At 52.5% G+C, this 12,491-nt stretch overlaps 7 protein-coding genes across 7 annotated transcripts; 3 read left to right on the top strand and 4 right to left on the bottom strand.

Annotated features, from left to right (window-relative positions):
• Positions 1 to 270: 270 nt before the first annotated feature.
• BO79DRAFT_230052 (uncharacterized protein) lies at positions 271 to 622 on the bottom strand (the record flags this gene model as incomplete). The annotated part of the gene is made up of 2 exons (XM_025684076.1): positions 271 to 390; positions 482 to 622. The coding sequence occupies 2 exons, from the start codon at positions 620 to 622 to the stop codon at positions 271 to 273; spliced, it is 261 nt and encodes an 86-aa protein (XP_025537675.1).
• An 856-nt stretch (positions 623 to 1,478) lies between these two features.
• On the top strand, positions 1,479 to 3,343 carry BO79DRAFT_176276 (M18 family aminopeptidase). Its single transcript, XM_025679846.1, has 6 exons — positions 1,479 to 1,577; positions 1,635 to 1,696; positions 1,749 to 1,850; positions 1,911 to 2,046; positions 2,095 to 2,187; positions 2,237 to 3,343. Exons 1-6 carry the CDS (start codon positions 1,502 to 1,504, stop codon positions 3,259 to 3,261), a joined length of 1,494 nt encoding a protein of 497 aa, XP_025537676.1. The 5' UTR covers positions 1,479 to 1,501; the 3' UTR covers positions 3,262 to 3,343.
• Positions 3,344 to 3,548: 205 nt separating this feature from the next.
• Positions 3,549 to 4,798, top strand: BO79DRAFT_198015 (DSC4 family protein). Its single transcript, XM_025681312.1, has 2 exons — positions 3,549 to 3,872; positions 3,973 to 4,798. The coding sequence occupies exons 1-2, from the start codon at positions 3,661 to 3,663 to the stop codon at positions 4,733 to 4,735; spliced, it is 975 nt and encodes a 324-aa protein (XP_025537677.1). The 5' UTR covers positions 3,549 to 3,660; the 3' UTR covers positions 4,736 to 4,798.
• Positions 4,799 to 4,851: 53 nt separating this feature from the next.
• BO79DRAFT_176280 (ATP-dependent Clp protease proteolytic subunit) lies at positions 4,852 to 5,936 on the bottom strand. Its single transcript, XM_025679847.1, has 4 exons — positions 5,715 to 5,936; positions 5,640 to 5,658; positions 5,552 to 5,577; positions 4,852 to 5,493 (listed from the first exon to the last, which is right to left on the bottom strand). Exons 1-4 carry the CDS (start codon positions 5,874 to 5,876, stop codon positions 4,942 to 4,944), a joined length of 759 nt encoding a protein of 252 aa, XP_025537678.1. The 5' UTR covers positions 5,877 to 5,936; the 3' UTR covers positions 4,852 to 4,941.
• BO79DRAFT_238807 (uncharacterized protein) lies at positions 5,898 to 7,423 on the top strand (the record flags this gene model as incomplete). Its single annotated transcript, XM_025684849.1, has 2 exons — positions 5,898 to 5,969; positions 6,008 to 7,423. 2 exons carry the CDS (start codon positions 5,898 to 5,900, stop codon positions 7,421 to 7,423), a joined length of 1,488 nt encoding a protein of 495 aa, XP_025537679.1.
• A 97-nt stretch (positions 7,424 to 7,520) lies between these two features.
• Positions 7,521 to 8,838, bottom strand: BO79DRAFT_176285 (4-nitrophenylphosphatase; the record flags this gene model as incomplete). The annotated part of the gene is made up of 5 exons (XM_025679848.1): positions 8,652 to 8,838; positions 8,548 to 8,569; positions 8,401 to 8,469; positions 8,253 to 8,344; positions 7,521 to 8,195 (listed from the first exon to the last, which is right to left on the bottom strand). The coding sequence occupies exons 1-5, from the start codon at positions 8,754 to 8,756 to the stop codon at positions 7,521 to 7,523; spliced, it is 963 nt and encodes a 320-aa protein (XP_025537680.1). The 5' UTR covers positions 8,757 to 8,838.
• Positions 8,839 to 9,018: 180 nt separating this feature from the next.
• Positions 9,019 to 12,371, bottom strand: BO79DRAFT_176289 (putative protein transport membrane glycoprotein Sec20). The gene is made up of 7 exons (XM_025679849.1): positions 11,893 to 12,371; positions 11,569 to 11,816; positions 10,955 to 11,510; positions 10,507 to 10,650; positions 10,378 to 10,456; positions 9,518 to 10,321; positions 9,019 to 9,469 (listed from the first exon to the last, which is right to left on the bottom strand). Exons 1-7 carry the CDS (start codon positions 12,204 to 12,206, stop codon positions 9,305 to 9,307), a joined length of 2,310 nt encoding a protein of 769 aa, XP_025537681.1. The 5' UTR covers positions 12,207 to 12,371; the 3' UTR covers positions 9,019 to 9,304.
• Positions 12,372 to 12,491: the final 120 nt, after the last annotated feature.

A 12,491-nucleotide genomic window follows, 5' to 3' on the forward strand; every position in this document is an offset into this window, starting at 1 on the left:
GAGACAGTTTGATCCAAGGGTTGGCGATGGGCTTCCTCTCTTGCTTCGGCCGTTCGAAGGGGAGCCCCAGCAGCGGTCACGCGTCGGATGCGCTAAACTACTTTGGGCAACGCAGGAGGTTGGTGTTATTCTATACTCGCCCTCCTGGCAAAGAGACAATGATGACTTTATCCTTCATTACAAAGAAAGATTGTAGACTTGGTCACCATTGTCATGTCCTCTTTTTGTTTTCTTTTGCTTCTCATCTCGCATAGTGGTGGGTGGGTGATCTCATCCGACTGATGACTGATCTTCGTCAGGTGTTGTTGTCGCATGGGAGGATTTGTTTATCTGCACCCGCTGGATCGCCTGTACCTCCAAATGCACGTCCGTGTCTGATCGATTGTGACCCTCCCACCACAAACAGACAGGTCCTTTTTCTTTTTCTGTGAAATTGACCATTCACTCAGGCTAGATTATCAGACGTGAAACAATTCCTAACCAATCCGATCAAATTGCCCGTGCTACAGGAGGCGTTCCATGGACTGACGCGAAGCGCCGGCGTGGTGATTGGGCCAGCGCGCTCTACTCCGTTGTTATCGATTGTCGCAGCGCCACGAGCACTACCGCGACCGCCTCTCATTCCACGCGCCTGGTGAACGCGACAGCAAAAGCTTGGGCCAGACACTGCTAGAAAGGAGAGTTTCCAGCCAAAGAAATTGAATCTGAGATCCCTCCCGGTCCCCGTCTTGCGTCGATCACAGTACAGCATTAGTTTAGCATAACGGGCTTGACTCGTGGCGTGGATTTCCAGGGTATACTGGCGATCAACCGTCTGTACCGAATTTCCATCTGGCTTAGAGGCTCAACGGTTGACTATTTTCAGTTGCTTTTTCTATTCTATCTGCTCTATTTCCGACGGTGCCGCGTTTCACATGACTAACACTAACATCCACTCTCAGGAATTTTATTTCTATTCAAGTGCTATGTCTTGAGTTTCAAGCTACGACCGTGTCTTGCAAGGACCCCATGACGAGCACCGATATAAACAGGGCGCGACCGTGTTTGTTTCAGTTTTCTGCCAAGGAAGACAGAAAGACAATCTTAGTGTATGATGAGAATCTGAATTAGATTGAAACTTTTAAGAACGCTAGGGGATACTCACAGACCGATGACTAGTAGACATACAATCCGCATGAGGTCATTTATTGGCTCTCAGTGGTTTGACTTGAATCCATGATACCACCATTCAATAACCGCCTACACATTATTGAGAAATCCACACCAACCCAGCTAATCGTCTGTTTATCTGTCCAATTTCACTTTAGTGGAATTGGCAATCAAATAAGCGACATCAGTAGATTCCATAGTCCACCCGTCCGCCTGTTATGTACTAGTTAAATTGATGAAGCCATGCGGAGACGCCAACTGACCGCCTTACTATGATCTCATGCCCACTTTTTCCCCTCCCCGTGATCCCCATGTTTCTTTATCCACATCTCTTGGGGACCTTCGTGACAAGATGACTTCTAAAATTGCTCAAAGTTTGAAGCAGCCGGCTCTGGACTTTTTGTCCTTTGTCAATGCTTCTCCTACCCGTAATTACATTACGTTCTATACTATTATAAGGTAGTCGATTGCTGACTTTGCTGTAGCGTTCCATGCCGTTCAGTCGGCAAAGGAGCTTCTTGCCAAGGCTGGCTTCCAGGAGATCAAGGTATGCGATGGCTGCATTGTATCACGGAATTAACCGCTAATTTCCGGTACAGGAGAAGGACTCTTGGGCGTCAACCTGCCGGCCTGGTGGAAAGTACTACTTGACCCGTAACCAGTCCACCATCATCGCTTTTGCTGTCGGCAAGAAATGGAAGGTATGGTTTCCGCCAATTGTCAATGATCTGACCTCTGTGCTAATCATATCAATTGATTAGCCGGGTAACCCCATTTCGATGATCGGTGCTCACACCGATTCTCCCGTCCTGAGGGTCAAGCCGGTCAGCAACAAGCGCGGAGAAGGATATGTTCAAGTGGGCGTGGAGACTTATGGAGGCGGCATCTGGCACACCTGTCCGTACTACTGAATCACTTTGACTGTATCATGCTAACTGTCCCTAGGGTTCGACCGTGATCTGGGTGTTGCAGGTCGGGCCATGGTCCGCAATGGCGACGGTTCGATTGTGCAGAAGCTGATCAAGATTGACCGACCCAGTAAGTTCGTTCGGCTCTTGTACAACTGGCCTTCTCTGACTAGGCATAGTTCTCCGCATTCCCACTCTGGCCATCCATCTGGACCGCCAGGAGACTTTTGCCTTCAACAAGGAAACCCAGCTGTTCCCTATCGCTGGTCTTGTTGCTGCTGAGCTGAACCGTACCGGTGCCTCCGAGGAGACTGACAAAGCGGCCAAGGAAGCCAACGAGGACAAGGGCGACTTGTCTCCTCTAAAGGCCATCACTGAGCGCCACCACCCTTACCTGGTTGAGCTCATTGCTGCCGAAGCCGGTGTCAAGCCCCTCGATGTCCTTGACTTCGAGATGATCTTGTTCGACACCCAGAAGTCGAACCTGGGTGGCCTGCTGGAGGAGTTCATCTTTTCGCCTCGCCTGGACAACCTGAACAGCTCTTTCTGTGCCACCGTCGGCTTGATCGACTCTGTGGCTGACTCCTCAGCGTTGGACGAGGAACCCGCTATCCGTCTCATTGCACTCTTTGACCACGAGGAAATCGGAAGCCGCACTGCTCAGGGTGCCGACTCGAACATCCTCCCCTCCGTCATCCGTCGCTTGTCCGTGCTCCCGTCGACGGCCGGCGCTAGTGACGACATCGCCACTGCTTACGAGCAGACCTTGTCTACGTCTTTCCTTCTGTCTGCCGATATGGCCCATGGAGTCCACCCGAATTACACGGCCAAGTATGAGAACGACCACCGGCCCCAAATCAACAAGGGCCCTGTTATCAAGATCAACGCCAACGCCCGCTATGCGACCAACTCGCCCGGTATTGTTCTTCTCCAGGAAGTTGCTCGCAAGGCTGGAGAAGATGTTGGCGAAAAGGTTCCCCTACAGCTGTTTGTTGTCCGCAATGACTCCAGCTGCGGAAGCACCATTGGCCCAATGCTGTCTGCAGCGCTTGGCGCTCGGACATTGGATCTGGGTAACCCCCAGTTGAGCATGCACAGTATCCGTGAGACGGGAGGTACCCTCGATGTGGCACACTCGATCCGTTTGTTCACTGGATTCTTCAAGCACTACGCCAATCTTTCCAAGACCATCTTTGTTGATTAGATAGATAAGTCTACGGGTGGGTGAAGGCTATATAGGAAGCATAAGGAGATCTATTTTGCATCACGCTGGAATAATTCTTGAGAATAAGCAAACAACCTTTCCTCCATACGAGATCGCCATAGTAAGATTATCATTGGTGATAAGTTATAGTTTAACCCCGGATGTTGCCAGATGCAGCGCTCCGGGCCGAGAAAAGTCCGCAGCCACCTGATCCACATCATCGGCCATCATCGTTGCCGGTGACGCTCCACCTCCAACTCCCTCCGTCTCTCCACCTGAAACATCACTAACTACTCCATCTTCCCCCCATCACCTCGTCTCCCCGGTCTGCACTGGCCCCCCTAGACCTTCCCTCTCACTCCTCACCCCCCAACGCCATCCATGCCCCCATGACCCTCTATGACCACTCCGGACGCCTATCGAGATGCGGAATACATCGCTGACGTGTCCGGCATCATCGACCCTCATGGCGGCGCCAGCGCCAACTCCACCAGCCGCACCGAGCGCCTGAGAAAGGTACAGACAGCCGCGAAAGTCGCGTTCATTGACCGGCTCCTCCGCGACCTAGATATCCTTATTTACTGTGAGCTTTCAGCGTTGTATTATATGGAGTGAGCAGAATCCACGCCCCCGCCCCCGCAACTCCGCACGAGCGGAGGAGCCCCAATACATAAAGTATAATCCATCAGACTAACAATATACAATTCACAGCTGCTCAATAATTCTCTTCGCCCTCCGCGCAATAATTCAACTTATCTTCTTCACACCCAAAGCACCCCCCTTCGACCCTACAAGAAACCAACCCTTCGTCGGCGCTATACTGGGTAGTAACCTCTTCTGCATCCTCTTTCATAAATTCTTCACTAGACCCGAAGCTAGCGAATCAACGCGCGGATACCTGCATGGCGGGATCTTGATTGACTTTATTGGACAGAAAGCGCCCATTCCGTTCGCTAGACTTCTTTTTCTGGATTGCCTTATTTTGTTTCTGGATCTGGTCATGTTGGGGTTGATCGTTGAGCGGGTAAAGACGGTGGAGGTTACTGCAAGTGCGCCGGTTGAGACCACGCCTGAGGGGGAGGAAGAGCGACAGGACCATGATCTGGAGGAGAGGGGGGTGCGAGGGAGTGGGCCTTCCACGAGATCCTCGTCGCGAACATTGGAAGACGATGAAGATGTGGAGATAATTGAACTGGGCGAGATGGAGAGAACGCAGTTGCTGGCTGATCCGGAAGAGGGAGGGAGGAATGCACAGCACGCCCATCCTATGGATACGTTCGTGTCGGGTCAAGCAACGATCATGGATGTGGGATTGGTTGACCTTGTCCGTGATCAGTGGCGATACAGCCCTGCGACAGCGCGGCGGACAACGCCGTACGTGCCTTCTGACCAGACCGCGGCGTTTTTGAGAGAACGGTTCGGCATCCGAGTTGGCGCGGATGGGCGCATGGAGCGGATTGCGACGGAGGCGTGATATAGTGTAATGTAATGAGTTAGATGAGTTGACACTTGTACATATACCAATGCTTATACGATGGATACATGAATAACCATGTACAGATCGATTTACCTAGAGACCTCAAATGAAATATCCTATATTGCAACCATACCATAACTTCATCACAAGTACCGATACAAACAAAAACACATAACCACAAAACAAAAAAAGGGTATACATCCTCACGGAATCGCCTCACCCCCCTCCGCACCCGGCGGTCCCCTCCTATCCAAAATCTCATCCACAATACCCATATCAAGCGCCTCCTTCGCACCCATAAAGTAATCCCTCTCCATCAACTTCTCAATCTCATCCAACGTCATCTCCTTCTTGCCCGTCAAATGCCTCTTATAAATCTTATTCAACTGGCTCCGCACCCTGAGAATCTCCTTCGCATGAATGGCAATATCACTCGCTTGACCAAAGTAACCCCCAGATGGCTGATGCATCATGATCGAGCTATGCGGCAAGCAGAACCGCTTGCCCGGGTGTCCTCCACAAAGCAGCAAGGAGCCCATCGAGGCGGCTTGGCCCACGCAGATCGTGCTCACGGGGGAGGCGATGTAGGTCATTGTGTCGTAGATGGCGAGACCGGCGGTTACGGACCCTCCGGGGGAGTTGATGTACAGGTGGATGGGCTTCTGGGGGTTGTCGGCTTCGAGGAAGAGGAGTTGGGCCACGATGCTGGCGGACATGGTTTCGTCGACTTCGCCGTTTAGGCAGATGATTCGTTCCTGTACTTTGTTAGGATTGGGATGGGGTATGGGTGGGTTATGGGGTGGGTGTATGTACCTTGAGGAGACGAGAGAAGATGTCGTCTGTGATGGGAGTGTACTTGGTTAGTTGCGGTAAGGTACTGTGGTCGCTGCAGTAAACGTACATGTGTGCCATCCTCCTCCCTAATTACAGTTAGTATAATCATACATCTATCATAAGAAAGAATGTGCACACTCACCACAGTCTCAGTAACAAACGGCGTCGGCGTCCACCCCCGCGGAGACCGGGCACCTGATAGCGTCGGAACAGAGCTGGTGAAGCTGCGCGACAACAGCGCCGGCTTGACAGTCTGGCGGCCAACGACGCGAGCTAATCGCTGAAGAGAACGTGTTGTGTTCATTATGAGCGGCAATATACCCCAATGGTGAACAGGGATGATAGAGCAGGATCGGGAGAAGACTCTATGAAGAAGATGATGACGGTTGGAGATCTGGTCCGCCGGCGGAGCTCCAAGATCCCGCCGAAGCTTAGCGCGTCCGACATTGTCTCTCTCTCTCCGCCGCCGCCGCCTTTTTTCCCCGATTCCTCAAAACTATATTCTCCCTCCTCACCACCCACCACTCCATGGCGTGTCTCAACAGCCGGATCTCATACGCTTCCTGGCGTCTGAGGGTATTCCGGCAGCTCTTCCGGCCGAATGGCTCCCCTGAGGTGGGATATCGTGCTATATCAACCGCCAATGACACACGGGAACCTCTCCGTCCGACGGCCTCCTCCGCGGACAAGACATTGAAGTCTACCCCGACAGAAAATAAAGAAGCTGCTGCTGCTTCGGAAGAGGAGAAAGGATCAAAGCAACATCTACGCCCCTCCTCACTCCTCCCCCAATCCCCCCTCCTCACCAACCCCCGCCCCGGCCACGACAAGCTACACAAGAAGAAACGCCGCCCCGACCCCAAAGAATCCGACATCCACCTGAACCCCTGGGCGCAAGCCCTCGCCTCCCCCCTCCGAGCCTGCAAAGTGACCGGCGCGCGAGTCCCGCGCGCCTTCATGAGCGAATGGGGGTTTGTACAGCGTCCCGACGTCGAAGACAAGCTCTGGCTACTTCCGGTGGGACTTATGAAGGACAAACTATATCCCTCTTCCACAACTCCTTCCCAAGAAGAAGAACACACCAAAGACGACAACGACAATCACAACAAGAATAATGTTAAGAATAACACAACCCGCCACCTAACCCTCCGCATCGTCGACCGTCTCCCCCTCCTCCGCACCCTCACCTCCACCTACTGGAGCACGAAAACGAACCGCAAGCGCGAACCACTGGCCAAACTCCTCCCGCACCGCTGGAAACACCCCCTGGGACCTGTGACAAGCTGGGAAGAATCGCAGCTCTCCCTACGAGAAGACACGCCGACCTTCACGCTGAAAATGATGCGCCGGGACGTGGTCCAGAAACTCAAAGCGGCGTGCGACCCGCCCGACACGCAGCCTGAAGCGAAGCGCCGAGTGTGGACGGTTTTGCCGGTTAACAAGTACGGGCGAGCTCATATAGCGCGGAGAACGTGGTCTATGGAGCCGTTTGAGCGGATGGAGTGTTGCGGGGTGTTGGTGAATAATCGCCGGAGGGGGAAACCGGGGAGAGTCACGGGGCTGTGGCCGCGGATGCCGGAGATCGTGTGTATATCGAAGCAGAAGAAGGTGGCGCCGGTGTTTGATCTGACGGTAATGTTGGGGGAGGAGGAGTTGGCGGAGTTGAGGGAGTATTGTCCGAAGCTTTTTGGGAAGACGGCGGTGGTGTTGAGGCCCGATAATAAGGTGACGGTGGAAGCGATGTTGGCGCTTTGGAGGTTGAGGGGGTTTGTTAGGAGTGATGGGGTGTTGGAACCGCCTAGGATGGAGGTTAGGTTGAGGAGTAAGTGGAGGAGTAATTATCTTCTATAACATAACTGTACCTGTATGTATGTACGTCTATCATAACTAACTATACCCTCAACCACACCACAAACCATCTACCTACTACCAATCTACTACCAATCTACTACTGATCAACAACCAACAAATCCGCCAACCGATCCAAATAAACCATCGGCCTCACATCCCCCCCCACAAACTCCTCCTTACTACTAACCCCCGTCAACACACCCAACGTGCCCCCAAGCCTTCCCTCAATCCCAAACCTAATATCAGTATTCGCCCGATCCCCCACCATACAAGCCCTACTCCGATCAAACCGAAACTTCCCCTCAATAGCATCCATCATAGCCTGATTCGGCTTGCCCAATGACGTCGGCTCCTTCCCCAACATCATAATCAACGGCGCACTCATACTACCCGCACCGGGAAACAAGGTCCCGGAGTTCGGCAACGTCGAGTCAATATTCGTAGCCAGGAAGACCGCGCCCCGGCGGACATAGTGGTACGCGAGAGCGAGCTTGAAGTAGTTGATGTGGAAGTCCAACCCGACGAGCACGACGCCGACCTCCGGGTCGAGCAGCGTGGAGGCGTCGCCGGATGCGATGTCCTTGTAGTCTTGCGGGGTGATTTCGCGCCGGTAGGCTGGGTCGGTGCCCCCGATGAAGGGGACGTTCTCGGACGCGAGTTCTTGTTCGATGCCGGTTTCGCCGATTACGAAGACTTTGCGCTTGTTGGGGGGGAGGGAGAGGATGCGCGAGATGTAGATTGAGGCGCTGTAGGAGGAGGAGAAGATTTCTTCCTGTTCGTTGAGATTAGGGTTAGGTGGGTGCTTTATTGTTTAGTGGGATTGACGTACGGTGTTGCTCGGGATTCCTAGCGCTGTGAGCTTCTTGTTGTAGTCGGCGCGCGATTTGGTGCTGTTGTTGGTTACGAAGACGACTTGTTTGCCTGGATGGTTGTTAGTGTTCTGTCTCAGAGAGTCGCAACATATGAAGGAGGTATACCCTTTCTCCGCAGCATCTCCAGAGTCTCGTTCGTGCCGGGGAAGAGGTGGTCGCCCGACCAGAGGACGCCTGCATGCGCATCATGTCAGTATCATGTATGTATGGGCCAGTCGGGAGAGCGCGGAGGCGCATAGGTATGCGACGGACCATCACAGTCAAAGAGGAAGACCTGGTGGCATTGTCAGTGAATCTATACTTTGTATACTTCCAAATATACTATCTATTCAGTAGAAAGGCATGGTGTGACTCACATCGAACTTGTCGAGGAATTCCTGGATGCCCGCAGCGTCGCCGGTCAAATAGCGGGGTGTATGCGTCGACGCGGGGTATTCCGAGGAGGGAGCGGAAGTTGCCATGTTGGCTGTCTATGGTATTCAGTCTATGTCGGAAGGAATAGTAAAAGGACTGTTTCCGGTTCTAATAAGCAGACGCAAGGAATGACCGAATTGCTTGCCAGAAAGACGAATGACTCGAGCGGCGTACAGCAATCCGGGTCTCGGTGAGAACAGCGAGCGGGCCGCACGTGAGGGGCCGAAGGGCGGATATCCCAGCCCTACAAATGAACTACATCGTACATTGATATTGGTATAGAAGTGATGTGGATGCTTTTAGCTCGTTCATTATTATATCATACAGTCGTAATCTCCAACTCCACTCCGGCCAAATAACACATCGAATGGAGCAGCACGTCTGCTGTTTCCCGCGGACTGGTAGCGGCCGCAACTGTAGTTCAGTTCACTGCAACTGTGGACGCCGCATGTCCTCGCGGTCTTTGCATCCTCTCATATCATCAGGATGCATGACTTGTCGCCGGCTCTTCCACATCCTACCGGAGGAGTCTCAGCGGAAAAGCGCTCATTTATGAAATAGAGTAGCCTAGGGACCTCAGACTCTCCAACCTGATCTAAGCTCCTCCCAGGATGCCAGAGATCTTGAGGGCTATATCCAAGATAGATAGGTGCTCATCTGCACCATCAACCAGACGTCGATCCATATCCGAGAATGCCATAACGATCTTGTTCTTCTGGATATCAGGAATCGCATCGTTGAAGACCACCCGTCGATACAACTACCCAAAGTTAGCATCAATAAACTCCCACTGCGTCCAACCACATACCTGCAAAAGAAGCTGCGTTGCACTCCACCCATCAGCAATGATGTCTGTAACCACCTTCGCAACAGCCTCATACGAAGATCCGATCTTCTTCGGCTGCATTGCCTGCACCAACGCATCCAATACGCCCTCCGGAACCACACCAGCAATTTCCTCAATCGTCCGAATAGTAATAACCTCCGACTCCTGATCCGTCATTTCCTCATCCTCATCCTCGTCCTTCTTCCCAGCCCGACCAGCCCCAACCAGCTTAGCCGCACTCTGCATATACGTAATCGCCCGTCGCATATCACCCTCACTGCAAGCAATCAACTTATCGACAACCCCATCCTCCAACCTCAGATTCTCCACCTTGGCAATATGCTCCAATCTCTCCCCAGCCGCCGAATTATCCAAAGCCTTGAACCGGAACTTGCTGCAACGACTAGCAAGCGGCTCAATAATTCGCGTGACGTAGTTGCAAACCAAACAGAACCGGGTGATCCGACTATACTGCTCCATCGTACGACGCAACGCAGACTGCGCATCCTGCGTCATGCTGTCCGCTTCATCGAGAATAATAATCTTAAACGGCGGGCACGGGTATTGCGCCAAGTATTCCTCGCCCAACCCCGTAGAGTGTGTGAGTTGCGCACGGGCAAAGTTCTTGATCTTATCACGCACGATACCGATACCACGTTCGTCGGAGGCGTTCAGTTCGAGAATGCGCGAGCGGTAGAGGGAGGGTCCGAAGAGGGATTTGGCGAGGGCGAGGATGGTGGATGTTTTTCCGGTACCTGGCGGTCCGTAGAAGAGCATATGGGGGAGCTGGATACTCGTTAGCAGGGTGTCGTTTCTCACTGACGAAGGGATTCATTTCGTACGTTGGAGGCTTGGAGTGTTCGTTGGAGGACTTTTGTTGTGTGATCTTGAGCGGCGACATCATCGAGGGTTTTAGGACGGCTTTCTAGATGTCAGCACGAGTGCTATATTTGATCCAAAAGGTGGCATACTATTTCTCAACCCATGGTTGTTGCTTGGCTTGTTCTTCCTTGCTATCTGTGGGCTTCGGTTTCGAAGGGTTCGCTGCTGCCGCCGCAGCGCGGGCCTTGTTGTTGAAGAAGTTCGCAGCCATGGCTTTGAGAGTGAGTACCAGACTGCAGCACTGCGATTGATTGATTAATGGTATAGCGGAAGCTGCTGTCGGAGCTCTGGCACACGGGCGGAAAGCGTGTCGGGACGCGTCTCCACGTGATACGCGATGGCGCCAAGCCATTTATTGTTCGCTTGAGGCCGAGGCAGTGATCTAGTATCTATAGAGTGATCTAGATTTACGTAGGCAATTAAGCTCGCTGTAAGAAGCTAATGAGCAGGTACACTTCTGCGCTTGGCAGTCATCATCACACATTACTTTCTATCTATAGTTCGTCCCTCTGCTGTGGTATATCCGTCGCCTCAAACATCCTCTTCTTAGGATTCCGGGGCAACTCCGCCTGCCTTTGCCTTTCCTCTTCAGAAATGTCGTCAATGTTGGTCTCCTCCTGCTCCTCGCTTTCTTCCACCATTTTGCCGATCTCATCGATTAAGCGGTCCTTCTCTGCCTCATCCGCAACCGGAATTTGATCCCATACCGCTTCGCCCTCAGCGCTTTGAACGTTCGGCTCCACCTTGTGCTCAACTACTGGAGTCTCTTGCGGCACATATTCGAGCATCGTACTAGGTTCAGAAGACTGAACAGCCTTACCAGTAATCCCAACGACGCCCAAAATAGCAAACGTAAACCTCGCGAACAGCCTGATGGGCAGCCAGACAAGCCACCACAAGGGACCGTATAATATCCGCCTGAAGACAAGCCAAATAATGGTGCCCACCAGAATGTAGAAAGCCGTCTCAAGGTACCACGTATCCGACTTTTGCGAGCGGAGCAAAGACCCGATGAGGTTGCGCGACGACGAAATCAGAGAATCGAGATCTGTGTAAGATTCTGACAGCGAGGAAAGCGCAGCAGTCGATTGTTCTAACCCAATATTGTTAGCCATTACTCCGACAAGTCTTTATGATAAACCAGCACAAACCTAACGTCTCCTGCGCAAACTGACTCCGCGACAGCTCCGCCTGCATCAGCTGATGCGTCCGTCTCAGCGCAGCCGTAACATCATTCGAAGCATTCATGACGATATCATCCTGCGTCAATTTCTCACTCGACTGCTTCTTCCTCTCCGCACTTTGAGATCTCGTGAATAGTAACTCTCGCTCTTTCCGTCGGGCAACTTCAGCGTTCCGTTTCGCTTGTAATTGTGCGTTCCGGAAGTCTCCTCTCGTCCTGTCATAGACATAGCACACGTATTAGTATATCATCCATCAAGAACAGACACAGAACAATAATTAACTCCACTTACCTCTTCAAATCATCCGCCAGTCGTCCAGCCAAGGCGATGACCCGTTCTCTCTCCGACTCCTTCTCATTATCCACACCCTTGCGCCGCGTATCCGCTGCAGCCTCCAGAGCCTCGACTTCGACCTTCAGCAACTCCAATTGCTCCTCCGCTTCTTTCAGACGAGTGTGGATTTCCGTCCCCAGTTCCAGACGAGGCTGATCTCCCTGTCCAACCGCAGTCGTGAAGCCCTTTAACCGAGAAACCAGGGGATGTATATGAGACAGAGCTGTGGAGAGCTCTTTCAAGCGAGCTTGTAAATCGGTAATGCCGGACATTTTGCGTGTGCGATGATGTAGAAGTAGTAGTAGATATCGCAGGAAAAGTACAATAATTATACAGAAAAGTGCCTCGCTACAGCATCCACAAGAGCCCGATCCCCAAACAAACCAAGACACCGAAGAAGAAAAGGCAGGTGAGAATCAAGAGGGGGGAAAAGGCGGAGATGGCCAATGTGTCCGCAACTTACTTTACAGCGTCATCGCGCCCGTTCCTGAGGCCGCCGCCGCCGCCGCCGATCTGCCTCCCGTACCACAGCACATGTTTGCATGTCAGACAAACAC

Source organism: Aspergillus costaricaensis (assembly GCF_003184835.1).
Source record: "Aspergillus costaricaensis CBS 115574 unplaced genomic scaffold BO79scaffold_23, whole genome shotgun sequence".
NCBI lineage: Eukaryota > Fungi > Ascomycota > Eurotiomycetes > Eurotiales > Aspergillaceae > Aspergillus > Aspergillus costaricensis.

Excerpts from the sequence above, each read along its gene's own strand:
- BO79DRAFT_176280 (XM_025679847.1), bottom strand. The coding sequence starts at position 5,876 with ATGAACACAACACGTTCTCTTCAGCGATTAGCTCGCGTCGTTGGCCGC. Across the intron at positions 5,494-5,551 it reads TCTTCTCTCGTCTCCTCAAG|GAACGAATCATCTGCCTAAA; the intron begins GTACATACACCC and ends AACAAAGTACAG.
- BO79DRAFT_176276 (XM_025679846.1), top strand. The coding sequence starts at position 1,502 with ATGACTTCTAAAATTGCTCAAAGTTTGAAGCAGCCGGCTCTGGACTTT. Across the intron at positions 1,697-1,748 it reads CTGGCTTCCAGGAGATCAAG|GAGAAGGACTCTTGGGCGTC; the intron begins GTATGCGATGGC and ends TTTCCGGTACAG. Across the intron at positions 2,047-2,094 it reads AGGCGGCATCTGGCACACCT|GGTTCGACCGTGATCTGGGT; the intron begins GTCCGTACTACT and ends AACTGTCCCTAG.
- BO79DRAFT_176289 (XM_025679849.1), bottom strand. The coding sequence starts at position 12,206 with ATGTCCGGCATTACCGATTTACAAGCTCGCTTGAAAGAGCTCTCCACA. Across the intron at positions 11,817-11,892 it reads CTGGCGGATGATTTGAAGAG|GACGAGAGGAGACTTCCGGA; the intron begins GTAAGTGGAGTT and ends TGTCTATGACAG. Across the intron at positions 11,511-11,568 it reads GTTTGCGCAGGAGACGTTAG|AACAATCGACTGCTGCGCTT; the intron begins GTTTGTGCTGGT and ends ATATTGGGTTAG.
- BO79DRAFT_198015 (XM_025681312.1), top strand. The coding sequence starts at position 3,661 with ATGACCACTCCGGACGCCTATCGAGATGCGGAATACATCGCTGACGTG. Across the intron at positions 3,873-3,972 it reads TCAGCGTTGTATTATATGGA|CTGCTCAATAATTCTCTTCG; the intron begins GTGAGCAGAATC and ends TACAATTCACAG.